This window comes from Carcharodon carcharias, chromosome 8 (assembly GCF_017639515.1).
Source record: "Carcharodon carcharias isolate sCarCar2 chromosome 8, sCarCar2.pri, whole genome shotgun sequence".
Taxonomy (NCBI): Eukaryota; Metazoa; Chordata; class Chondrichthyes; order Lamniformes; family Lamnidae; genus Carcharodon; species Carcharodon carcharias.
The window spans coordinates 63,999,938-64,027,304 of NC_054474.1; the positions used below are offsets into that span (position 1 = coordinate 63,999,938).

Sequence of the window (27,367 nt, forward strand, 5' to 3'; positions counted from 1 at the left end):
CGGGCTTTTTCTGAGCTCTTTCCACTTAAGGTCCATTAACCAGAGCCTCTTTCTCTGCTCCTCTCTTTTTAACTTAACTAGGACTTTTTTCTGTCTTTGTTCCCTGCCTGGGGCTCTTCTTTCAGGGTTTCTCCCCGTCCCCTGCCTAGCATATTTGTCTGCAAAGGTGCACCATTCCTGGTCACATGACTCAGGTTTTCGTGCCATTTTTCTTTATGTGCAGGCACACTGGGCCCCTCTTCAGCCCAAAGTCTTACAAAAACATTGGTTTGTACATGCGTCACCCAATCCCGATCCACGCATGCGCAGAACTCCCACAGTCGGTTGGGACTTGGAGTTCCTGACCTCTGTTCTACTTTAACTTAATTTTGGGTTTCATGTTCTATCTTAAACCCTGTATATCAACTAATTAATAAGTGAATCTGTCGAACTTTTTTAAATTTATGTGACCTTAGGCTGAACTCATTGTGCACCTCTTGTGAAAGCTCCATAGTGGAAGACTGTGGAGGAAAATCTTACTTTTCCTGAGTGTATTCTTTGTGTGTACCAGGTAAGAAAAATATGTTGCCTGCTGTGTGGGTAGTTCTCCAACTAGTTTTCAAACATAGTGCACATCATCCTGTGTTTAGAAAAGGACTGGTATTTGTATCGTGGCTTATCACGTCTCTCAGAATCTTTCAATCTGTGTTTGAAAAAGACTTTGCTCTCCACAATGACCCTGGAGTGGTTGAGGTTTTTGGCACAGGAAAGTCAAGTGTGATGGTATTTCATGTGATCTGGTGATATATGGCTAAACTAGCTGTGCATAATATACGCTAACATTCCTCTTGAACTTGAGGGAGTGAAGGCAGGGGCTGGCTATTCATTGGGTGTGACTGGGGTGGGTAGTGGAAATTTTTAGGGTCTGTGACAACTGTCTATTTGAATGAAACCTTGAAAAACAACGTGCAACAGAATTTAAAAATATTTATTACCTTGGTTGGTAACTGGTATTTAAGCCTACCTACTTGGGATTTTTTTCGTGAAACTTTCAATATAGGGTGGAATTTTATACTGGCGGGATCTAATGGTCCTGCCGAAGTCAATGGGAACTTTTGAATAGCTCACTAGGTTTTACGACCCCGCCCCCGCTGCGACAGAGCTGTAGAATTCTGCATCAGGGAGCTAAAACTTTAGACCCCAATGTGGCCCAGTACAAAGAGTAGTGGGCACAGAATTTCAAACCGCAAGCCAAAGTGTCAGTTCCCCAGCTCCATCACATCTCTGAGCCATTTTCCTGAAGGTGTGATGGAGGGGTGCAGCAGGCATCGTGCCCACAAGTGGTGAGTAGCCAATTCAGCTTGTTAAGGGCCTATTAAGGAGGCTGATTGGAATTTTCCATTTGGTCTCTACGTTCCTGGAGGCACTGGGGAACAGTGTATATGCCTGGAAGCAACCTCCTTTAGCCCTTACCACTACCATTAACATTCCCTTTGTCTTTTCGTCCCTGACATCTTTGTCAATCTCTCCTTAGCCCCCCTACCTATTGCTGGTCTTCTATCCAGCTTCACCTGGTCCAACCCCTTTAAACAATATAAATTTCGTCAAAGTTCCACTTCTCTTTAGCTTTGAGGAAGGGTCATATGGACTCGAAACATTAACTTTGTTTCTCTGTCCATAGATGCTGTCAGATCTGCTGAGTTTTTCCAGCATTTTCTGTTTTTATTATTACAATTATGTAGCTCTTCCTTGAGGTGGTCCCCTGCTTGGTTGATGTGCTGCAACTACAAATCTGAAAAAAATAAATCTTTTTGTTAAGAGCTTCCATCTCACTGAGGAGGATTCCGGCTAATCCACATTCAACAAACCACTCTGAAAACTCTGCTCACATTTTAACAGCTGTGAAAAATTCTACCATAACAGCTGAGACAATCTACAACATTCTAAGTAAAACAACCAAAACATTCTAAAATATTAGTCAATTTGCCCTATCTCCTATTGTTAACAGATCCCGATCTGCATCTTTGCAAAAACTAATCAGTTTTTCCATGGGCCATACCTAATCTGTGTGCCAAGTTTGATTGCAATCTGTCCATTAGTTTGTGAGATGTATTATAAATACATTAACAAATAGGGGTGAAAACATTACTGCCATCCATCCACCTTCAGTGGTAGAGGCGAAGACTTTGATAAAGGGCACCTCCAGCTTGGGGTATATCTCTCCGTCTCTCTCTCTCTCTCTTACTTACCTGAAAAGGCAGCCTGCTGCTCTTTCAGGACTGGAGGACCTCCTATTGGCCCTCCAGCTTTGAGAACCTAATCTTTAATTGGGTGGTGACTCTGCTGTCTGGCTATTAATTGGCCAATTTGGAGAAAATAACAGCCAGGTAACTGTTCCCAACACAGTACAGAATTCAGAGCGCTGTTTGGCCAAGATGGTGGGATTCAGAAACCCATGGGGAAGATCCTACCCTGGATGTGGCTCACTTAACCCGAGAAGAAACTATAAGATTGGAAGAGAAAAGAAAGAAGGAAAGCAAACTTGTCGAGTCGGTTATTTAATCACTCAAGTATGAAAATAAGTTAGCCATATAATAGCAGAGTTAACTGCATCCATGCAATCAAGAACAAGGAAGAAAACTGAGGAAATAAGGCAACTTACCCCAAAGGTGAAGCTGAGCATCTCGAAGGAAGTCAAGCAAATAATTCCACAATTGATCTGGAAGGATCAATATTATGTTTGTTCATATGGGCAGAATTTTACATTCGCCGTGCAGCCGTGCACCTGACATGCCGGAACGTAAAATGACGCATGATGACATTGGGCATGCGTCCCGACATCATCGTGAAGTCGCATGATATTTCGTTCGGTAGGCACCCACCAATAATTGAAAGGCCTATTAAGGGCATTAACCAGGTAATTAACCTGAATTTTATGCTGCCCGCAACCTTACGGTTGGTAGGCACGTGAAAAGGCCTAGTGGACTTTACGTTTTTCAGGAAACCTTATCCACGAGCGGGATGAGGTTTCCTGAAGTTATTACAAATTAAATAAAAATTTCATTTGAACTTAAAACCATGTCCCATCTCATGTGACACAATCACATGAGGGGACATGTTTCATTTAGTTTTTCTGCTCTTTATTAATTTATTCAAAAAGTGCTTTGTGCCTCAGGGAGGGTGAAGTGCTCTTTTGTGCGCATGCTCTCCCTCCTCCCCCCCACTTGCAATCCACCCAGGGCGGGCCTTAATTGGCCTGCCCGCGTGAAATCCCGGTGTGGAGCCGATCATGGGCGGCAGCTGGCTCCATGACCATCACTGCCAGCTCCCGCCAAGCCCACCTGACGAATGGAAAATCCTGGCCCATGTCACAGATAGGTAACCCACATATTTAACAAGATTATTTACTAGTGATGCATAGAATCTAGATTGTAAATATAACTTTACCACTCATTTGGAACATTGAATGTAGCCCTGCTACACCATTATCAAGAGAATCCAGTTACTGCTGAGGAAATGCAATACAATTAATTACCTTTTGTTTGTGCCTGAACAAACAGACAACACTTGTCAGTTCATAATGTCTAAAGTACCTATTATAATTCTCAATATTGAACCTAGTAATGGTACTTGTTGCTCTAATATGGATATGCCAAATGAGGTAGTATTAATTAGTGCGCTTCTGTGTTTGAATTCACCCTTAGTGACTTTGGCAAGAAAAAGTGAATTAATTCAATTCAGTCTATAGGGCGTACATTTCCCCCTGTTGGGGGGGTTGTGTGGGGGCGGGCGGGAGTGAGCGGGAAACCCGATCAGCACCCCCGATCAGGTGTATGCCACCATTTCATGTGGGCGGGCCAATTAAGGCCTGCCCAGTGTGATGCACATCTGGAAATGCTGTGTGCTCCCTGTGCAGGTGGAGGGAAATTCCCTGAGTCGGGGCCTACACTCTTTTGCGCATGTGGGTGGAAGAGTGCGGAAATTTCCCTGAGGCAGAGAGGTGCCTCAGGGAGATTAGTTTCAAGTTTTGAAAAATAAAGGTAAAAAAAAATTTCAAGGACATGTCCTTTCTTGTGAAACTGTCACGTGAGCTGGGACATGTCTATTAATTTTTTCAAAAAATTTTATGTAATTCATAAACCCTTCATGAAACATGAAACCTCATCCCGCCTGTGGATGAGATTTAATGAAAAATGCAAAGGCTGCCTGGGCTCTTCACCTGCCCGCCAACCTTAAGGTTGGTTGGGCAGCATTCTTAATAGCTTTAATTACTTTGTTAATGGCCTTAATAGGCCTTTGACAGTTCGGCGGGAGTGCAGCCAACACGGCTGTGCACCCACCAAACTGACAATCTAAATGATGCGCAGTGACGACGGGATGCTCGCCTGATGTCACCATGCATAATTTTCAGCGTTGGTGAGTGGGCCCCGGCCTCAGCTCGCCGACGGGAAAATTCTTCCCAAAGTGTAAGTCTGCAGTGATTAGCTAGATGGGCAACTGTTAAAATACCTGTATACTGCATATCTAAGTTAGTTCATGGATAAGTCAGTTTGGATATCTTATAAGCCTTAGCTTCAAGTCAACTAATAGAGGCAAACTTCAAGAGGACATAGGCCAGTGGAATGGCTGACAGCTGACAGATGAAATTTAATGTAGAGAAGTGTGAAGTGATTCATTTTGATAAATAGAAGGAGGAGAGGCAATATAAAGTAAAAGGCACAATTTTAAAGTGGGTGCAGGAATAGAGACCTGGGGATATATGTACACAAATCAACCAAGCTGATAGGGCAGTGAACGGGGTTAAACAGGCATGTGGGATCCGGGGCTTTATAAGTAGATACAGAGTACAATAGCAAGGAAGTTATGAAGAACCTTTATAAAACATGAGGCAAAATGTTTAGCTCGGCAGGCGGGCGCACACCCGACCCAACCCAGCGTAAAAGGACTGCGATGAAGCCGGGTGAGCATCCTGATGTTATCGCACACTCGTGCGATTTTTCAGTCAGTGGGCACCCACTTTAAAAGGCCACTAAAAAGTTAATTAAAATAAATTTTTCACTGTCCATCCAACCTTACGGTTGGCGGGCAGGCAAAAAGGCCAAGCGGCCTTTGCACTTTTTAGGAAACCTCATCCATGGGCGGGATGAGGTTTCCTAAAGCAAATAAAAATTAAATAAAAAATAAAAAATTTAATTAATAATATGTCCCTGCTCATGAAATCTTTATTATTTTTTTGAAATCTGTTCATCTCCTTGAGGCAGCTCTGTGCCTTAGGAAGATTTGCAAGTGGCACTCGTGCGCATGTGCGAAGTTCGTGCTTGCCCTGCTCACACTACCCATCCCCCCCCCACCAACCCCCCACCCGCACAGGCAGCTTGGGCTCTTTGCCTGCCCGCCAACCTTAAGGTTGGACAGCCAGCACTGACAATCAATTTAGTTAGTTAATTATAGGCCTTAGCAGGCCTTTGACAGTTCAGCAGGCGCACAGCCGACTCTGGTGCGCACCCGCCAAACTGAATATCGGAATGACGCGCGGTGACGTCGGGACGCACGCCCCTCGTCACCGCACGTTATTTTGCCTGTCGACATGCAGGGCCCACCCCTGCATCCCAAAAGGAAGATTCTGGCCATGATTCTATGTATTTTATACCTATGTATTCATACTAGTTAATATGGCGAATTTGATCCAATACTCTTAGTCTTATATGGATTGATCAATAGACATTTAAATAATATATTCCCTATTGTAGTAGTTAGGATTAATCATTCATTAATATCTTACATTTACTGTTTAGGCAGCTGCAGCTGTGGCAGCCATTTTGCAAAAGCAAGATCCCACAAACAACAGTGAAGGTGAATAATTAATTAATCTGTTTTAGTTGTCTAGGTTGAGGGGCAATGATTATAGGGATACCGGGAGAACTCCCTGCCCTGCTTGAAATATGGCATAGCATCTTTCATTTCTAGCTAAGTAGCCAACAAAACTGCTGGAGAGAATCTTGATTTAGTACCCTAACCGCCTGTTATGCCACAGGGGATGGTAAATGCTGAGCTGTTCAATTCCCAGAGGGAACCTTGAAACAACTGCCACAACAATTTTACCATTTGTATTTATTTCAAGATGCGTGCCTTGAATTCAGTAGAAATAAGACCAACGAGTCTTACAGGTTTCTTACAAAACTAATTCAAACTTTTATTAATAAAAAAGGTTATTTTAAGTATATACATAGGTTTACCAATTACTACTATAATAACTCCTAGCTCCTCTAGTTAATCTAACTAACTTAATCTAGTTACTCTAACTTAACTCCCAGTTACACCTCTGTTAAAGCAACAGAAAACACATCGATTTTAAAATGCCCAGGCAAAGTTACATGATATCCTGAACAGTCAAATTCAAAGTGAGTTTTCTTTACTTCAGTTCGTGTCGACAGCAACTTGAGGCTTAGAGGCTGGAGTCTTTTCACACTTGTTAGATCTTAGACTGCCTTCCTCTTATACATAACCTCATCTCCTTTATACAGGTTTCTCTCTTTTTAATGTAAATCCCATTGTCCCAATATGTCTTTTTCAACTCTACTTTTCTAATAATAAAAATATTTCATAGTACCAATTTTATCAGTAAGCTTTGGGAAAAATAAACATAGTTTGGCTTCTTCTGGTGCAGTGTAACATTTCACAACCTCTTTTGAAATTCAAATTGCTCAATTTTTCCAAAAATGCAAATTTTTTCTTTACACCTCACATTCTAAAACTTCGGCTATATTTATCTATTTAATATTTCAAACCTAGCTTCTCTTCTGGTACACCAAAGCCTTCAGACCAGCTGTCTTTAATTCAATTAAGTCAAACACACACACAAAATATGCAAAAATTCTTATTTTAAGATATCCTTTATATTGTCTTATCACATACATTTATGTTCGAGCTGCTGTAAGAATGGGTCCTTTTTATTAACTGGGACTTGTGCAATCATTCAGGCCAAAGTTCATGCTTTAGTGCAAAGTGTTACATCTTTCATTTACCTGATTTGTTATCTGATTGATTCACTGCCTGATTTGTTATTTCATTTATTGGTTGTCTGATTTGTTGTCTTGATGCATTAGGGGCATTGTTGACACTTACGATTTGGCATAGCAACCAAAGTGATCACTGATATCTACGTGGGGCGTCATTGCCCTTTCTGTCCAGTGATAGTAATTTAACAGTGAAACAGATAGTTTTTAACTAGTCATTTGAACTGTTGTAGGAAGTCATCAGTGGAAAAAAATATTGTTAAGTTGCAAGATCTATCCATAGCGAATAGCCCTTTCCAGGGTACAGGATGGATAAGGTATTTGCTTCTTCAATTAACAAAACAAACTGAAGTCCTCATGGTTGTAATTTTTGACAATGTTTAAAAAAGTAACCTTCAATTTAGCTCATATTATCCAAGAAGCTTTTTGAAGCAATATTATATCTGATTCATGCATTATAAGAGATTATATCTAGCTAAGAATGGCAAAGGCTTTCCAAATATCCTTTTTATGTTGGTTTTCTGTCTATCAATGAACTATTGCGTACAAAAGATTCTGCCTATTTATGTTCACTTTCAGGGATGACATTTGGTATGAAAAATATAAATTCTTATTTAGCTATAAAAAAATCTTTCACCACTGACAGCTATACAAATTACCTTTGATGCCTTCTTCTGCAACAGTAATTATTCTCATATGAAATACATCAGACTTTAGAAGACATTCTGCTCAACTGGTTATCATCTTTCAGGCACAGAGAATTTGTAGGTGAAAATATCATCAAAGGCACTTAATAATTCAAATTAGTCAGATTTAGGAGATTCTTATTCACTTCTCTCTGGAAACAAGAAAGTGGCATATGTCAAAGGGCTAAACTGTATGCCAGATTAGCACTTTCCATAGTGGAACAGAATATTTTCTTAAAGTAGGCCATGACATTAATAGTCAATCACATTCTAGCTTCTGTTTAATGCACCATCTTCTGTATTTAACCCAATGTGGAATGATGTTGGGTGGAACCCCCGATGTCATCCTGGCCCATTTAAATTTTCAGGAAGGGGAGCCCACAGCAAAATCAGCTGTCCGCCCGCCAACCTGTCAATGGCCAATTGAGGTCATTGACAGGATCAACTATACAATTAAAGGACCTGCCCGTCCAACTTTAAGGTTGGCGGACAGGCCAGGACCCCCGGCGGGCAATAGAAAAAACATGAAACCTCATCCACCGGCAGGATGAGGTTTCATGTAGGGGTTTAAAAAGTTTAATAAACTTATAATGTAAATTATGAACATTGTCACATGAGGAGGACATGTTAGGGTTTTTTTCTTCTAATTTTCATATTTTTCAAAGTGTAAGTGATCTCCCTGAGGCAGCACTTGGCCTCAGGGAGAGGTGTGCTCTTTTGTGCACATGTGCGAAAGAGTGCTCTCTCGCTTTTGGGGAATTCCCCCCTCCCACACAGGAAGTGCATAGCACTTCCCACCGGACATCACGCTGGGCAGGCCTTAATTGGCCCGCCCACGTAAAATGGTGACAGGGTCCACTTCTCCAGCAGGGATTGGCACCCCGCCTGCCGGAGATTGGGTTGGGCCCACCCGCCCGGCAGGGAGAAAATTTTGCCCTGAATGTTTTGCTGTTTATGCATTGTGATCTTAAAAGAACCAATCAGACAGGTTTTCTTGCATTTAACAAATAAAGAGGTCAGCTTATTAAACTTAAACCAACCTAAATAAAATAACTCCAACCCTGAGCACACACACACATACTCAAAGTTCATACACACACAAACACAGACTAGAGTGGGGAAGGATATGTTGGCCACATTAGAATCCATAAAAAGTAAAAGGATTATACGGTCTGTGGTTTGGTGACTTAGCTGGCTTCACGCTGGATTCAGTGGTCTCGATGCTTCCAATTTAAATGTGTAGATGGTTGATTTGGTTGATGTCCTCAAGACTGTAGTGCTGGGTTGAATTATTTTAAGAAGTATCTGTTTGCGACAGGAGCATCCCTGGATGGTTAAAGTCTACAAACAGGACTCAAAGCTTGCCAGGTGGGTTGGATAGAGGTGGAGGCAGGAGAAACTGAATTTGAGTCTTTTCTCTCAGAGCCTCAGCTGCTTGCCCTCAGTTCTGCTGAGCATACATTTGCTTATGACATATAAAGGATTGGCATTTCTTGTGACCTTCCTTCTCCAATTGCTAGGGGGATCCATATAAGGTAATTTTCCATTTATTCCAAGGATAATTTGATTAGCTCAAGTCTAGAAAGCTACCTTAGCCAGGGCGCCATTGCCCAAGTGATTAGTTTTAATGGTCCATCTCCAACAGTTGAATGTCTCAAGTGATTGCCTTAATGCATTGCCTTGTTAATGGGAGAGGAGATGTGGATTCTTCACATTTCACAAGAGGTCATTGTCTTTGGTGGGCTTTGCAGATTTGCTGTCTCCATTCCAGTGAATTGGAATATGGAATGCCCAGTAATGAAAATTAGAGTAACCATCTTTGGCTGTGATCTTAAGTCTGTGTTTTAAAAAAGTCTGTTTATAAAAGTTCAATTCATTTAATTTCAATTCAAGTTCAAGCCAATGGATTAAAAATCATTATTTGACATATAGCACATCTTCATGGCTCCCCTAACTGGGGCCACAGCTATGCGAATTTGCGGCCCACCTCTATGGAGCGGCCAGCTGACCTGTTTGATAGACTGCCATTGGAAATCTTTACTGCTGGCAAGAATGCATTGGGGAACCATCTCAATGCAACACCTCCCTACTTTCCTGTCCTTCCCTCTTTCCTGCTCCAGCACCATCACGGCCCAGGAAAATTTAGACCTATGCCTTCATTGGTTATAGATTGGCCATATTAGAGTCCATAAAAAGTAAAAGGAATATACAGTCTGTTGTTTGGCATGCTTTTTATTTTCTTTTCGCTATCTAGATAGCTAGTCTTGCATTTCTCTTAGCATTCAGCATGGCTAATTTAACACATTTTTACATATTTATGCCAGTAATTCTCATTAACGGCTTGTGACACATTAAGTAGTCATTACTGCAAGAAAATTATGATTTGCTGTTAATTTTGAATTGCTGTTAACGAAAGAAAAACATTCTTAGGAATTACTTGTTTTAAAGCCTCCTGATCCTACAATTTCACTTATTAGTAATTAGCCTGTAAAATACAGATTTTCCATTTGTCATTAATAGAGGGTGCTTTAATCCATTGTGACCATAGGAATATATTTTATAAATGCACCTGACCCCACTGAATAACCTGTATTCGTATGCTGCATTTTTAAATAACATATCCACACACTCGGTTTAGGATGAAATTCCAAAGTAGGTATTTCTGGAACTGCTTTTTTCCCCCATTTGTTTAATTTACAGAAATAAATATGTGGGCCGACTGAGCTCTTCGGTATTCAAGGAAAGGGCTTTGTACTGCCTGGTGCTTCTAGTGTTCCAGGTGGAATCTGCAGACTCTCTTAATGACTGGCATATGTACTATACGATTGTTGTATGGAGATTGTACTTGCTGCAGGAAATACATCACCTGCAGTTCAAGGCAAAGTACATGTTACCAGGAGGGCTTGTTCTCTGGTAGGCCCAGGCCTGTGCCTGTAACAATTGGCAAGTCTTATCAAACATCCTGGGCTGCTACCTAGAGTACCATATGTGTGGCCAGCTGCAGACTTTGTTCCTTTCTACAACACACAGCAGTCAGCTGGAATTAGTGGGATTCAATACGCTGTCTGTTATACTGAGTTGTTTCTTTTGTATTCTGTTGCAAGTGATTGTTGCAAGAGCCTTTTTCCTTACCTTTCTCTTTTTCTTCTCTGTTAGTTGGTGACACAGGCGTCATTCCCTTTGATCTGGAGACAAACATGAAGCAAAGGGCAGAAGAGTAAAGTGAAGGTACAGTAACTAGGAACCCAAATTGTGTCAGAATTTTTGTAGTATGACACGGTCCTCGGAAAATTTCATTTCATTGGCTCTATTGGGTGAGGCGGAATGTTTCAGCCAGCTGATGGAAAAGGACACATGTGGCCACTGTCAAAGATTTGACTTAGCATCATGTTATAACAACAACAACAACAACAACAACAATTTGTATTTATATGGCACCTTTAATGTAGTAGAACATCCAAGGCCCTTCACAGGGGTACTATCAAACAAAACCGAGTCACATAGTGGTATTGTGACTGGACGAGTAATTCAGAGACCTTGGATAATGCTCAGGGGACCTGGGTTCAAATCCCACCATGGCAAATGGTGAAATTTGAATTTAAAAGAAATCTGGAATTAAAAGTCTAATGATGAGCATAAAACCATTGTTAATTGTCATAAAAAACGCATCGGATTCACTAATGTCCTTTAGGGAAGGAAATCTGTTGTCCTTACCTGGTCTGGCCTACATGTGACCCCAGGTCCATAGTAACATAGTTCACTCTTAAATGCCCTCTGAAATGGTCTACCACCTTCTCAAGGGTAATGAATGCAGGCCTAGCCAGTGACACCCACATACCATGAATAAGTAAAAAAAAGTCATACTCATTGCAGAGCTTGGAGATGCGAAGCACGCAAGGGAAAATGTAATTAGCCAATCAACCTGAAATTGAGGATCCTGACCTGATAATATTGCTTCAGGATTTTGCACAAGTAATCCCTCCCCAATTCCCCCCTTTGCCTCCCCTCCTCTCTCCCCCACTCCACCCCACCACTTGGAGACAGCACTTGGAGAACTCACCTTTGGATTAATAACAGCAATGGAGCCTGCAGGAAAATCAGGCTGAATTATGCTGCCGTCAATGTTTTACAAGAGCTCCCTCTCCCCACCTTCTTCTAACTCCATCAGCATAATCCTTCTATTTCTTTTTCCCTTGCATCTCTTTAGCTCTCCCTTAAATGCATCTATGCTCTTTGACTCAACTTGTGGTAATGAGTTCCACATTCTTACCACTCTTTGGGTAAATTATTTTCTCCTGAATTCCCTGTTGGATTTTTTGGTGACTTTTGGTTTCAGTCTCCCCACAAGTGGAAACCATTTTCTCGACCATTGCCCTATCATTCTTAGATAGTGTAAGGTAGGTTAAATAGGGTTAGATGAAATAAGGTAGGAGGAGACTCCAGCAGAGGATAAACATTGTCATAGTTCACTTGTGCTGAATAATCTATTTCTGCTGTAAATTCCATGTAATTATATGTAGCTAGAGCATAGGTTGAAATGGTATACCAGATTCTTTTTTTAGCCAGCACGCACAGGCTCATCAGTGAGATTCTACTTGGATTGTTCTTCTGTAGTTTGTGATAGCTGCCTTTCTTGTGTACTATTGCCATTTTTCTACTTTTTTGTAAAAGATAGAAATTCCCATCATTTGAAAAATTCATTTTTAGGTCACGCATTAGTCCCTGTGCAGGAACCAATGAGAAGATGTTTTATCAATCTGATTTGCTCGCAGAAGAGGGTGGACGGTTTGGAGTGGTGTTGTGGGGGGTGGGCTTCTGGCAGTGGGTCAGGAACATTATTTTAAGAGAAGTGGGCAGCATGCTGTGGCATCCTGCTTCTGACTTTATCAACCAATCACTGAGCGCAAGTGTGATGACAACTTGCACCTGTCAATAGGAGGATTCCAACTTAAATGGGCTCTGACAACAGTCAGGATATCTGCATTCTAGATCGGTTCCCAAGACTCCTGCAAGCACGAGAAAATGCCATCACAAGACCCGTGCCCTCCCACCCTCCTCCACCAGCGCAGATTGTTGGGGCCTCCAAGGGTGTTAGCTAGGTTGTCATCTGTTGAGTCACACATCACTTGTGCAGGAACAGATGCTGAAGACAAACAGCACTGACGAGTCCCCATCAGAAGGCACAGAACCCTCTAAGCTCTACAATGCTGGACATAGTTGCTAAGCCTTGAGGGTCATCTACAGAGAAGACTATTCTAGGGTAGTAGCAGAAAATGTGTGCAGTTCTGTCAACATTTCCAGAGGCGCTGTACACCTTGAGAGAGATTGGAGCAGTCTGACACCACCATGAGTGTCATGATCATAGAATCTCAGAATCACAGAATCTTCACAGTGCAGAAGGAGGCCATTCAGCCCATCAAGTCTGCACTGGCTCTCTGAAAGAGAATTCTGCCTAGTCCCACTCCCCTACCTTATCCCCGTCTCAGGCCTTCCATTTCCATGGCAAGAGTGGCCATCTGCAAGGAGAATCGGACATAGCAGACAACCAAGTACATGCTTGCCCTGACCAGTGGCCTGCACACCCAGTCTATAATTTTAAATATGCCAGAGTAAAGCCTTGCCTTGGCCATTTAGCACCTCACTAAATTGTAGCAAAGTTCTTTTCACTCTTGGCTAACAGGGGAGTTCTGGTGACTATGAGAGGGAAAATGGAGAACCGTCAGATGGAAGTCGGAACTCTGTGCAAAGCCCCTTGCTCCCCTACCACCCACCCCAGTCAGAGCCCCACATGCTGTCTCTTGCCTCAGTGACCAAACCACTGTACAGGAGCATGGCAATGACCACTTTGGAGATATGGGCAACAGATTGCGAAATCCTGCAGTGATCACCAGGTCCCTGGAAAAAGCTGAAGGTGAAGAAATTCATGGTTGTTGTGACCTTGACAGCAATGCGTGCCCACCTGGTCCACCTAGCAGGAGGTCCTGCTCTAGGAGGCTGGAAATGTCAGCATCAACCTACCATGAAAGTCTAACCCTCCTTAAGCACTGCTGCCTGGTCATGTTGAGAAAACTGTCTACCTGTCCAAGCTTGAATTGGGTTATCGACTGCGTCCTCACACAAAATCATTCTCCCACCCCTCATCTTCTTCAATTTGTCAGTTAGTATTTTGCCCAATATGCTCCTTGGCCTCTGGAGAGAGTTGTTTAGGAGCAGACTGGATGACTCGGTTGTCAATTTTATTCATAATGCATTCTAATTGTCTCACATTTTCAGCACTATATTGATGGGTCCTTATTGGGGAATCAGTTTACTTTATGAAATAGTATTCTATTATTACAATCCCATTGTTCCAAGCTGCAGTCCAGAGTATTTATTTGCCCCACTGACTAATTATCCCAAGCCTAATTTATTTATTAGTGTTAGAGAACATCCAGATTTTTCTGCTCTTTCCATTTGAGGGTTTGCTGAAACTCATTCCAATAACATGTAGAGTTTATTTTGGAGAGTTAACATTTTACATTTCGTATAATCTAGCATTCATAGCTAAGAAAACCAGACATAGCAGCATGTGTGAAGTGCATATATCTTTTACGAAATTATGGACCAGAACTTCCATGTAATGACGATCACTGTCAAATTGCCACTCCACACCCTTTTACTTACTCAAGTACGGAGCTGCACATTTCTTGCCCAAACTTCTGACCCGGGCCTGGTGAGAAATGTGCAGTTCAGCTGCTCCGGGAGTCCTTCAGTACATGGCAGGAGAGTCGGCGGAAGTGAAGCCACACCCCCTTTTTGTGGCACTAGCTGTCCTATCCACTTTCTCAGAAGAGAAAATAGATGGGTAGGATGGGTGATAGCAGGGATTGGTGGGTGTGGGGCGGGTAGTTGGGGGGGCAGCCGATCAAGGGTGGTAGGGTTATGGGTAGTCAGGGGGGTGGTGGAGGAGACTGGGGGCTAGTCAGGAGTCAGGGGGGAGTCGCAGTTGTGGGTGGGTAGTCAGGGGGGTCCAGTGGGGATTCTGGGGTGGGTTCAGTACCATAGGTACCCAGGGCCTGAATTTTTCAGGCGGCGGTGGGCTCAGTGGGAACAGATGGGGCAGTCGCAGAGCCGATCGCCGCCCGTGATCAGCTCCATGCCACCATTTTACACAGACAGGCCAATTAAGGCCTGCCCAGCATAAGATGCGAACCATAGTACTCAATGCTACCTGTGCGGGGGGGGGAGGGTAGGAGACAGAGTCGGAGCCAGCACTGTTTCGCACACGCTCATGAAAGAGCACTTCGATCTCCCTGAGGCACGGAGCTGCCTCAGAGAGACGGAATTGCTATTGTAATTCATGAATAAATGGATTAAAAATTTAGTTAAACATGTCGCCTCGTGTCACATGAGATGGGACATGTTTTTATATTTAGGAAAATCTTTTAATTTAATTGATAAAAACTTTAGGAACTTAGAAACACGAAGGCCGATTGCCCTTTTTGCCTGCCTGCAATCTTAAGGTTGGAGGGGCAGTGTTAACTATTACTCTTAATCACTTCGTTAATGGCCTTAATAGGCCATTTACATATTGGTGGGTATGCAGCTGACTCTGGCGCGTGCCAACCAATCGAAACATCACAAGACAGCGCGATGACATCGGGACACATGCTTGACATCATCACGGGTCATTTTATGTGTCGGCATGTCGGGCCCACCCCCATACGTTGACTGAAAAATCCTGCCCCAGGAGCTAGAAGTGGTTTTAATCCTCACTTTTCCTATTTTGCTAAGACAGTAGGAACCATTATTAGTCTCTGATTTAAATCAAAGTTTCGATGGTTCCAGGTGCAGTGTAATTATCTATTGGGAGTTTAAACTTAAACTTCCTGGGCAATTCCTGTGCAGCCCTAGCTTGCGAACTTCCAGGGGGTCCCCCAGTGCATCTCCGGGGTATGACCTCCCGCCGGGAAGGGAAGATCTGGATCCTATGTCATTTTAGGCTCTATGGATGTTCCCTTGTCTCTGTCTCATTGTAGCTTCAAACCCTATTTAAAGATTGGAGCACATAATCTCAGCTGAGACTCCAGTGAAGTACTGAGGAAGCACTGAAATCAGAGATGCCATCTTCAAGATGAACCACCCTCTACCCTCTCAAGTGGGAATAAGAAACCCGATGATTCTAGTCTAAGAACAGCAGGAGAGGTATCTTGGTGTATTGCTGAAAATTTATCTCCTCATGTGTGCACAAAAACAATTTAATTGTTAATTTATCTCAAAGTGTTTATGGAAGCTTGCTGTATGCAAATTAATTGCTGTATTACCCTTCATTACAACAGTGACTACACTTCAAAGGTACTTCAGAGGCAGTGAAGTGCTTTTGGAGCATTCTGAAGTTGTGATAAGTATTCAATAAATGTAAGTTCTTTCTGATAGTTAACCATATAACAAATCTTTTCCAGCTACTTGTGCTGTTTCTGAGAGGTGAAAATGGCTTCTACTTCGGCTGTTGGTAATTTGAAAGAAGAATTAAATTGTTCAATTTGCTGGAATATTTACACAGAACCAGTTTCATTGTCCTGTGGGCACAATTTCTGTCGTAGTTGCATTGAAAAGAACTGGGACAAAAAAGACACGGGACCTGGCTACTCATGCCCAGAGTGCCGAGCTGAATATGCTCAAAAGCCTGTGCTGCACAAAAATTTGAAACTGAGTAACATAATAGAACGTTTTGAAGCCACACAGATGAATGAAGAACCACCTAAAATCTTCTGTGATTTCTGTTTGGATAATCCCCTCCCCGCGGTGAAAACATGCATGAACTGTGAAGCATCTTTATGTGAACATCACTTGAGAAAACACTCTGAAAAAACAGCTCAGAAAAATCACTTATTGATTGAGCCTGCAAGTTCACTGGAAGACAGAAAATGTTCAGATCATGAGAAACTAATTGAATATTACTGCTTAGACGACCACTCCTGTATTTGTGTGACATGTTATGTTGCTGGTCCACACAAGAACCATGACATTCGCATTTTAAAAGACATACACAATGAGACAAAGGTAAGAAAGTATTGCACTAAATATTTTAAATTAAAAATATTTCATTAATTAAGAAGATAATTAAATATACACAATGTTAATATATTCTAATAGGTGTTACTATAAAAAGTGCAGTGATCTTATCTTCACAGGCCAGCCTTTCTGAAAAACTGGAGAAGCTGCAGAGTTGCAGAGCAACTTTAGAAGAAGCTACAAAGGAATTGCAAGGAACAGAAATGAACTTAAAGGTATCTGTGATAATATGCCTATCCTGAGAATATCCATCTGAATTTTGATATAGTTCAGGCGAGGCGGTGGGCAAGTACTATTCAGTGTCACTTGACTGCCTATGTACAGTAGTCTTACTAACTTGCTTAAAAACACATACTCCTAGCTTTGACATACCAGAAAGGAACCATGTATAATTTAAATCCCATGAAAGAAAAGAAAGACAAAGAGCTAAAATAGTCATTTTTAGTTATTCTAAATGGGTGAGGAGTATACAATTTATTTACATATTGTTCCCAACTACATATTACGAGTATAATCTTGCAGACAGGAGCCTCTGGATGGCTGGAGAGCCAGTGAGAGCCTCACATCAGCTCTTTTCCAGAAGGCCCATCACGCCTTGTTCCACTCAGGCACTTGATAGGCTAGCGGCAGGCGTTCCCTAGGTGTGGAACTCCCCCACTGCTGAGAACAGCTGGCCAATCAGAGGCTGACTGCTCTATTGAATGACAGCGCCGGGGGAGCGAGATGGTGGCTGGTGCTGGTATGACACACCCCCCCCCCACTCCAGTGCCATGTATCATTACTGGATTCCAGGCCACAGGTGAGTGATGGCCAGGTGGGAGTCTTGGGGGAATGGTGGGGAAGGGGTGTTGGCAGCAAGGGCAGGGTCTGACTCAATGGGATCCCCTTCCTGATGCTGGGTCCCTCGTTTAGGCACTGACTGCCTTTGAACAAGTGACACGGTGAGATAAGACCCTTAAATGGGCATCAATCAAGTAGCCACTTAAATTGGTGACAGGGTGGGAAGGCTGTCCAGGGGCCTTTCTGCCATAAGCTTAATTGCATGGCGGTGGCAAGCTGGTGAGGTCGACACCCTGATGCCCCCCCCTCCCCCACCACCAAACTCACCACAGGGGCAGGCTCTCTTCATTACAATTCACCATCTCTCCTGTTACATTAATACTGTACCCCTGTCTGCTCACTACCCTTCCGAGTCCTCAACCTGTCCTATGCCCTCCTTCCCCCAAATTCATTATTTAAGAAAGTGGGAGAGGGAAACTAGAGAATTATAGATCAGCTAGTCTAACATCTAGTGCCAAGAAGTTACTGGTCTACAGTTAAGAACAGATTAACTGAACACCTAAAAATTTTGAGTTGATTCCCCAAGTCAGCGTGGATTTGTAAAGGGTAGGTCATGCCTGGTGAAACTAATTGATCTTTTTTGAAGAGGTGACTGAAATAAAGGATAGGAAAATCTTTATGGATTATGGATATGAACTTTAAAGGAAGGAAAATTATTGACTGGGTTAGGAAATTGGCTCAGTGGAAGGCGAAAGAACATAAAGATAATGGGGAGAATTCTCTCCCCGTCGGGGGTGGGGTGTGAGGGGGGCGGGGGGGTGGGGGGGGGTTGGAGGCATTGTGCAGGGGCAGGTGGGAGTGGACAGGGACCTGATCACGTACGTGCCGCCATTTCATGTGGGTGGACCAATTAAAGTCCGCCCAGCGTGACGTGCGCCTGGAAGCGCTAAGCACTCCCTGTGTGGGCGAGGCGGGGGGGGGATGCGGTGGAATTCCCTGTGTCGGGGCCTACGCTCTTTCACGCATGCCCACAAAAGAGCACAGAAATCTCCCTGAGGCATAGAGGTTCCTTAGGGAGATTAATTTAAGTTTTTAAAATTTAAATAAAGAAAAGAAAAATTTTAAGACATGTGCCCTCATGTAACAGTGTCACACGAGCTGGGACATGTCAATAAACACTAATGAAAAAATGTATTTAATTTATTAAACCCTTCATGAAACCTCATCTCACCCGTGGATGAGGTTCCATGAAAAATGCGAAGACCGCCTGGACTCTTTGCCTGCCCGTTTATTACTTTAATTAATATTTAAATGGCCTGAATAGGCCTTTGACAGTTTGGCTGCGCGCCCACCAAACTGAAAATCTAAATGACATGCAGTGACGTCGGGACGCCTGCCCAATGTCACCATCTGTCATTTTACGCCTTGGCCCCAGCTCCCGCTAGCCTAGCCGAAAATTCCGGCCAACGTGTCGTTACCCTAATTAGTGGGATGTAAATAGGGTGTCCAATGAAATCCATGTTGGGGCCTCAACTATTCGCCACAACTATTAGCAACTTAGATAGTGGAGTAGAGACACACACCAAGCTTTCTGATGCCACAAGGATAATATTGTTTTGTAAGCAATGCAGATAGAAGCATAAAATTATGAAACAGTAAGTGAATGATCAAAATTGTAGCAAATGGATTTCAATAAGGCAAGTGTGAGGACATCCACCTTAGACTTAAAAAAGGATAGATCAGTGTACTTTTGAAATGGTGAAAGCTGCAAGTGGTGGCGGTCCAAAGAGATCTGGGGCAGCATTTCCTCCTGTTGGTGGGGTGGCGGGGGGGGGTGGGGAAGGGGGGGGTTGTGCGGGAGCGGGCGGGTGGATTCCCGATTGGCGCCACCATTTTACGTGGGCCGGCCAATTAAGGCCCGCCCACCATGACATCCACCCAGAAGTGCTGTGCACTTCTGTGCGGGGGGTGGGGGGGGGATTCCCTCAACTGAGAGTGTGATCTTTCACATGTGCGCATAAAAGAGCGAACTCATCTCCCTGAGGCAAAGACACTCACATGAGCAGGGACATGTCAATTATTTAAAAATTTATTTAAAATTTTAATCCACATTTTAAATCCCTCATGAAACCTCATCCCGCCTGTGGATGAAGTTTCATGTTTTTTCTGAAGGCCGCCTGGGCTCTTCACCTGCCCGCCAACGTTAAGGTTGGACGGGCAGGTCCATTAGTTGGTTTAACTACTTTCTTAAAGGCCTTAAGTGGCTGTTGACAGTTCTGCAGGCATGCAGCCGACTCCGGTGTACGCCCGCTGAACTAAAGATCGGGATGACGTGCGGTGACATCGGGACGCCCACGCGACATCACCCTGCATCATTTTACGCACTGGCAAGCTGGTCCCGCCCCCGCTCACTGACCGGAAAATGCAGCCCTTGCATATATAGATCATTAAAATGTCATGAACAGGTAAAAAACGATCAAAAAGGCTAATGGAATATGGACCTTTATATCCAGAGGTTTAGAATACAAGGGGGAAGAAATCATGCTTCAGTTATACAATGCCCTTGTTAGACCACACCATGGGTACTGTGAGTTGTTCTGGGCACCACACTTTAGAAAGAATATACTGGCTGAGAAGGGAGTGCACCATAGATTTACCAGAATGAAACCTGGGCTCCAAGAGTTAAATTACATGGAAGGGTAACAACGACTGGGGCTGTAATCCTTGAAATTTTGAAGCTTCAAAGGTGATTTGATCAAAGTTTTCAAGTCCTCAATGAACAGGTGGAGTAGAGAGAGAGAAACTATTTCTGCTGGTAGAGGGATCAATGATAAAGGCACATACACTAAAAATTACAGTCAAGCCTTTGACGAGTGTTAATTGATAAAGGTTTGGAACCTTCTTTCAGAAATGGCAGTTGATGCTGGGTCAATTGTTAATTTAAATCTGAAATTAATAGATTTCTTTTAACCAAAGGTATTAAGAGATTTGGGACAAAGGCAGGGATGTGGAATTAGGTCACAGATCATCTCACTGAATAGCAGGACATGCTAAATAAACTACTCGTATCCTTATCAGCAACATTTTCCCTCTGTTGGGGGTGGGGCGGATGTGCAGGAGCGGGCGTGGGCGGTTGGGCTTCCGATCGGCGCCCCCAGTCGTGGGTGCACCGCCATTTTACGTGGGCAGGCCAATTAAGGCCTGCCCAGTGTGATGTCTGTCAGGGAGCGCTATGCGCTCTCTGTGTGTGGGGGTTGGGGATTCCCTGAGCCGGGAGTGTGCTCCTTTGTGCACGTGTTCTAAAGAGCACACAGGTCACCCTGAAGCAAAGTGCTGCCTCAGGGAGATCGGCTCCGATTTAAAACTTTCAATAAAGGTGATTAAAAAATTTCCCTGCCTTGTCCCCTCATGTGAAACTGTCACATGAGTTGGGACGTGTCCATAACTTTTATTTAAACATTTAATAAAAATTTAAATACCCTCACGAAACCTCATCCCGTCCGTGAGGTTTCATGTTTTTTCTGAAGCCTGCCTGGGCTCCCAGCCTGCCCGCCAACCTTAAGGTTGGACGGGCAGATCCATCAATCATGTTAATTAGCTTTTTAATGGCCTTAATAGGCCGTTGACAGTTTGGTGGACGCGCAGCCGAATCTGCTGCGCGCCCGCTGAACTGAAAATCTAAATGACACAGGGTTACATCGAGAGTCACGCTCGACGTAGCCCCGCATCATTTTATACATCAGCGAGCAGGCCCCGCCCCTGCTCACTGACCGGAAAAACCTGCCCTATGTTTCTATATTCCTACATGCCAACAGCAGAAAGTATGAATGGATTAGCGTTAGCCTATTTGAAGTGTAATTTCATCTAATTTTATGCACAAAAAAGATTTTTAGTAAATATATTTAGAGCATGCTGACATATAAAAAGATGTTTCTTCTTTGGGGTTTGATGGTTGTTCAGTCTAGGATTTGAGGAAATGTTACAATGTAGGTATCACCATCCATTAAGTTACATTACTCCTAATGCGAGAACCAGTTAATTTATCCTTACTCTTTAATTAGAATTATTTTTCTTTCATTACAGAAAGATAGTGCTGTTTTAAGAAAACAAATTTCAGACTTGTTCCAAGAAATTAGAATGCTGTTGACCAAACAAGAAAAGCAAATTTTAGACACAGTTATAACAGAAAAAAATATAAATCTTTCAAAAGTCTTAAAGAAAATACAAGAATTAGAAATTAAAAGAGAAGTTATTACTCATCTTATTCAGGAAGTACAAGACCTGAAAAATCAAAAAGATCCATTGTTCTTTATTAAGGTAATAGACTCAACTTTACTCATTTAAAAAAAAAGTTGTAATCATAAAGTGCATTTACTATGCTGTTTGAATAGTTTTTCAATGTCTATACTTACTTAGCAATATTCTCTCAAGCAGAATTTTACTCAAGTTGCTTAACCAAGAATGCTAGGAATTGAGATACAATTCATGTGGAAACAGTGACGACTACATGAAGTGTATGCTCTTTGCATTCCTCAGTTTTTACTTCCTTCTACAACCCTCAGGCTTTCAAAACCCAATTTTTGTCTCACCTAATTGCCGCTGCCAAATTTACCTTTTCTCCTTATTTACATGTTTCAGTTGTGGCAGCATCCTGCTATTTATTTGGTTTCACAATTTAAAACATTCCTGACAGTATGTGACATCTTCCATGTATTCAAACGATACTGTAATAGCTTATTTCAGATTTGTAAAAGGTTAGATTCTCTCTTGTAAATGACACGGTTTTCAAATGACACAGCCAAAAACTCTCAATATGTTCAAGGTTAAAAATTAGAGCCTGACAATAATTTTATAGATATAGGCCAGAATATTGCCACCAGCGTGCGTGTGGGGGTCCAACACGTTGACACACAAAATGACACGCGATGACGTTGGGCGTGTGTCCCGACGTCGCCTCTCATCATTTAGATATTTCGTTCGGCTGGTGCACACTGGAGGCAGCTGCATGCCCACTGAACTGTCAAAGGCCTGTTAAGGCCATCAGGAAACTAATTAAGCTGATTCTCAGGGCTGCCCATGGGCGGGATGAGGTTTCCTGAAAGTTTAATAAAATTTGCGAGATGAACAAACATGCCCCAGCTCAAGTGACACTGTCACGAGGGGGCACCTTTAAATAATTTTTCAGATCATTTATTAAAAATTGGTGCTATCAACTTAATCTCCCTGAGGCCGTTCCGTGCCTCAGGGATATTTCGTGCGCAGGACCCGACTCTCCCTCCTCCCCCCATCCGCAAAGGTAGCGCTGACCGGCCATGCATCACACTGGACAGGCCTTAATTGGCCAGCCCACGTTAAATGGCAGCACGCAGCCGATTGCGGATGGTGATTGGCTCCGCACCCGCCCCTGCCCGCTTCCTCCAGCCTGCCTGATAAGCCGGTAAGTTTCTGGCTATAAAGTAGGTAAATGAGCACTTTGTGTTACAGCAATAATCTGTGGAGTCTGAGAGTGTCCCCACACAGAGGTACGTTGAGCTGTTGGGGGAGGGGGCAGGAGGCTTGTTGTGGGTGAACAGGGTCGTTGTATCTCCCATGCTAAGCTGAGTTCTTGACCTCAGTTGCACTGCTGGGAAGAGGCACGAAATTGAGACATTCCTAGGGAGGAAAATCACATGTAAAGTCACCACTAGGACTCTCTCATCTGTTGATTTACTTCAAGAGAGGATTAGACTGCTTCCTAGTGGGGCAATGATCACATTGTAAAATAAGAAAAAGGTACTAATGAATACAAATCATGGTTAACCTCTTCTTTAGTCTTTCATGATTGTGAATGTCACTGGCATGGCCAGCATTTGTTGCCATTCCTAACTGCCCTTGACAGGTGAGCTACCTTCTTGAACCATTGCATTCAACCTGGTGTAGGTACACCCAAATTGCTTTTAGGGAGGGAGTTCCAGGATTCTGACCCAGTGTCAGTGAAGGAACGGTGATATAATTCCAAATCAGGATGGTGAGAGTGGCTTGGAAGGGAACCTGCAGGTGGTGGCGTTCCCATGATCTTCTGCACTTCCCCTTCAAAGTGGTAGAGGTTATAAATTTGGAAGGTGCTGTTGAAGGAACCTTGGTGAGTTGCTGCAGTGCATCTGGTAAATGTTGCACACTACTGCCACTGTGCGTCAGTGGTGGAGGGGTTGAATGTTTAATATGGTGATGGTGTGCCGATCAAGAAGACTGCTTTGCCCTGGATGATACTGAGCTTCTTGAGTGTTGTTGGAGCTGAACTCCATCTAGGCAAGTGGGCAGTATTCTGTCACACTCCTGACTTGTGCCTTGTAGACAGTGGACAGGTTTTGAGAGGTCAGGAAGTGAGTTACTTACCACAAAATTCCTAGCCTCTTACCTGCTCTTGTAGCTACAGTATTTATATGGCTGTTCAGTTAAGTTTCTAATCAATAGTAAGCACAGGATATTGATAGTAGGGGATTCAGCAATGGTAATGCCACTGAATACCAATGGGAGATGGTTAGATTCTCTCTTGTTGGAGATGGTCATTGCCTGGCACTTTGGTGGCACAAATGTTATTTACCACTTTGTTGCCCATGTCTTGCTGCATATGGACATGGCAGTTTCAATGTCTGAGGACTTGTGAATGGTACTGATCACTGTGCAATGATCAGTAAGCATCCCTACTTCTGACCTTATGATGGAAGGAAGGTCGTTGATGAAGCAGCCGAAGATAATTGGGCCTAGGACACTACCCTGAGGAACTCCTGCAGTGATGTCCTGAGACTGAGATGATTGGCCTCCAACAATCACAACTATCATCCTTTGTATGAGGTATGACTCGAACCAGTGATGAGTTTCCCTCCTGGACAAAAGTTGGATTTCCAAAAGAGATCATAGAGGAAATTTCCAGATTTCTCAGTTGGCCTTGGGTTTTTGCTTTGGTCTTCTGTTTGCCTCTCCCAGGAGCCAGCATGCCACTGGAGGATAGGGAATCTCATGATCTGATGCATAACGTGTCACAACTATATGAGGCATTAGCCAGCTGGTCTTTTCCGGTCTGGTGTTTTTGTGTGCTTGTACAGCCTTTCTTGCTGATGGCTAGGTAATAGCACTGAGGGACATTCTGCTTTCTTCAGCTTCTGGGAAACAGATAGAACCAATGAGGATATTGGTGATTTAAAAAGAAAAGGGGTTGTATGTTTTCTTCAGAGGATACATTGTCCAAGAGAAAAGAAAGAAACTGGTTCACATGGTGTAGCTCTGAAATCATTCATTTTTAGTCTGGGTAGTCCTATTGCAGTAATAGTGATTGACATTTTCACTGGTATGATTATGTTAGGGACCCTTAACATTTAAAGAAATCCAAACACCCAGCAATTAACCGAAAGAACTATGCCATATGATTTCATGGTTTTAAACAAAACAAGCTTTATTGTATATCCAAGAAAATTAAACAAAGTAAGCACAATTAACTTAACACTATAGTTTATAACTAAATATGCAGTAATATAGTTCTATTGTTTACTTCCCCCCCACAGGAGTTCCTTATCTTACAAAATCTTGGAGGTTCATTTTCTTTTCCTGGAACCAATCCAACGGGTTGCAACAGTCCGCCAGAATTCATTTTAATTCTCCTTAGTATTCCTGTTATCCTCCAAAGTACAAATGTCATGGGGATCTTTCCAGTAGTTCTTCGCTAAGCAATCCTCCAATTTTCTTTAAAGGCTTCATGACTGTGGACTCTTCAGCTCCTTGCCCGGACTTTGGGCATACATAGACTGCGCCCAGTCTGCTTCCATTGCTTCTGTACAGCTCTTTCCACGCTGACGATTCAAGCTAACTACTTTCTGCCAGCTGTTTTTCCCTCACGAAACCCAAACTGAACTGCCTGCTTCTGTCAGCAAACACACACAGATAAATTAAACAAAAGAACCTTCTAACCAAGGCTTCACTCAGTTTCTCCACCAGATGCCCCCATTTACCTGCAGTTAAAACTTTAATTCCTAAAACTAAGTTTTATTATAAAACATATTGGCCTGAATTTTACCCTTGGTGGGCGCGCTCGATTGACAGGCTCAGGACCGGTTGGGAAAAGGACCGCCGAATGCGATCAGCCCCCAACCGTGATTTCTGTTAATTGGCCAGCCAGCATGAAATGCATGCTGAAAAGCTCAGTGCTGCTGGGGTAGAGGCGAGAAAAGGAGGGGCGATGACATCACCGCAGGCACAGGTGAGCACTACCAGAGAGTTTCCTGAAGGCAGACAGCTGCCTCAAGGAGCTGCAGACCTTCAAATGATTAAATAAAGGTTTAAAAAGCTGCCAAAATTGTCCATGCATCACAATCAAGCACCTGAAAATATACCTGATAAAAATGCAGTCCACAGATATTTATTTTTATTTTATTTCATAACGGAAATTTCATCCTGCCCTTGGATGAGATTTGATGAAAAATGCAAAGTCTACCTGGCTGATTTGTCTATCTGTCAACCATAAGTTTGGAAGGACCATGAAAATTCGGAGACAATTGCAGCATTGATGGGCTTAATTGCCCTCTTAATTGTCAGCAGGTGCGCTTCCGACTTCTGCGTGTGCCAAGCGAAATATCACGTGAGTACGCAATGACATCAGGACGCCTGACTGATGTCGCCTCATGCGATTTTACACCCAATCAGGTCAGGCACGCGCCCACCTGTGAGATTCTGCCCATAAACAATTAACTAGATTTTCGCAATACCGTTGTTCTGAAATCATGGGGAGAACTTTTCCCCCATTGTGGGGGTTGTGCGGGGTGGGCGCAAACCCAATTGGTGCCCCCGATCAGGTCCGTGCCGCTATTTTATGTGGGCGGGCCTTAATTGGCATGACGTATGTCTAGAAGCGCTGAGCGCTTCCAGTGTGGGCGGTGGGAAGTGGGGGGGGGATTCCCTGTGTCAGGGCCTGCGCTCTTTTGTGCATGCGCACAGAGGTGCCTCAGGGAGATTAATATAAGTAAGTTGGGACATGTCAATTAATTTTTAAAAAAATTTTATTCAATTTTTAAACACTGCACGAAACCTCATCCTGCCTATCCTCGTTCATCATTTTACGTGTTGGCGAGCGGGTTCTGCCCCCGCTCACCGACCCGAAGATGCTGCCCCATTAATTTTTTAATCTCGATCCTGCTGAGGTAACAACAGTGATTGACATTTTCACGTATGCATCATAATATATTCACTGCTAAAAGATAGTAGGAACATGAATTTTCAAAACAATATTAATGTACATCCAATAGATAAATTTAGTTATGAAGTCCTCAACTTCTTAAATTCCATTGTTGTATAATAGTGAGTAATCTATAATGTGTGCTTTAACTACATTTAATCATTTTGATGTCTTTTCCAGGATTTCAAATCTACTTATGAAAGGTAGGATTTTAGCTAATATTAGAAAGCACAACGAAAAGGGCTGATGAATGATAAATTATTTTTATGGGGCAAGGAGAGCAGGAGTAATCTATGGTTGGGGCTCCATTAGTGCAAAAAGTACATGTAGCGAAGACCTTGAAAACTAGATTGTCAGATTATTCCAAAACCAAAATACTGCAAATGAATGAAATCAGAAATAGAAACAGAAAATGCTGGAACAGAAACAAAAATTGCTGGAAAAACTCAGCAGGCCTGACAGCATCTGTAGGGAGAAAGACAGAGTTACAGTTTCGAGTCTGTATGACTCTTCTTCAGAACTAAAGAGACGTAGAAATGTGGTGAAATATATACTGTTTAAGGAGGGTGGGTCAGGTGAAGCTGGATAGAAGGCCAGTGATAGGTGGAGGCAAAGGAGAGATTGCCAAAGATGTCATAAACAAAAGG

General features: G+C 43.0%; 1 protein-coding gene across 1 annotated transcript in view; it reads left to right on the forward strand.

The window, feature by feature from the left end:
• The first annotated feature begins 3,268 nt into the window (after positions 1-3,268).
• The window catches only part of LOC121281444, an 80,819-nt gene continuing 56,720 nt past the window's right edge, over positions 3,269-27,367 (forward strand). Inside the window, exons 1-5 of the mRNA XM_041194389.1 lie at positions 3,269-3,357; positions 10,382-10,594; positions 16,264-16,723; positions 16,855-16,950; positions 26,901-26,923. Coding sequence (XP_041050323.1) covers positions 3,269-3,357; positions 10,382-10,594; positions 16,264-16,723; positions 16,855-16,950; positions 26,901-26,923 — 881 coding nt within the window. The remainder of the gene's footprint in view (positions 3,358-10,381; positions 10,595-16,263; positions 16,724-16,854; positions 16,951-26,900; positions 26,924-27,367) is intronic.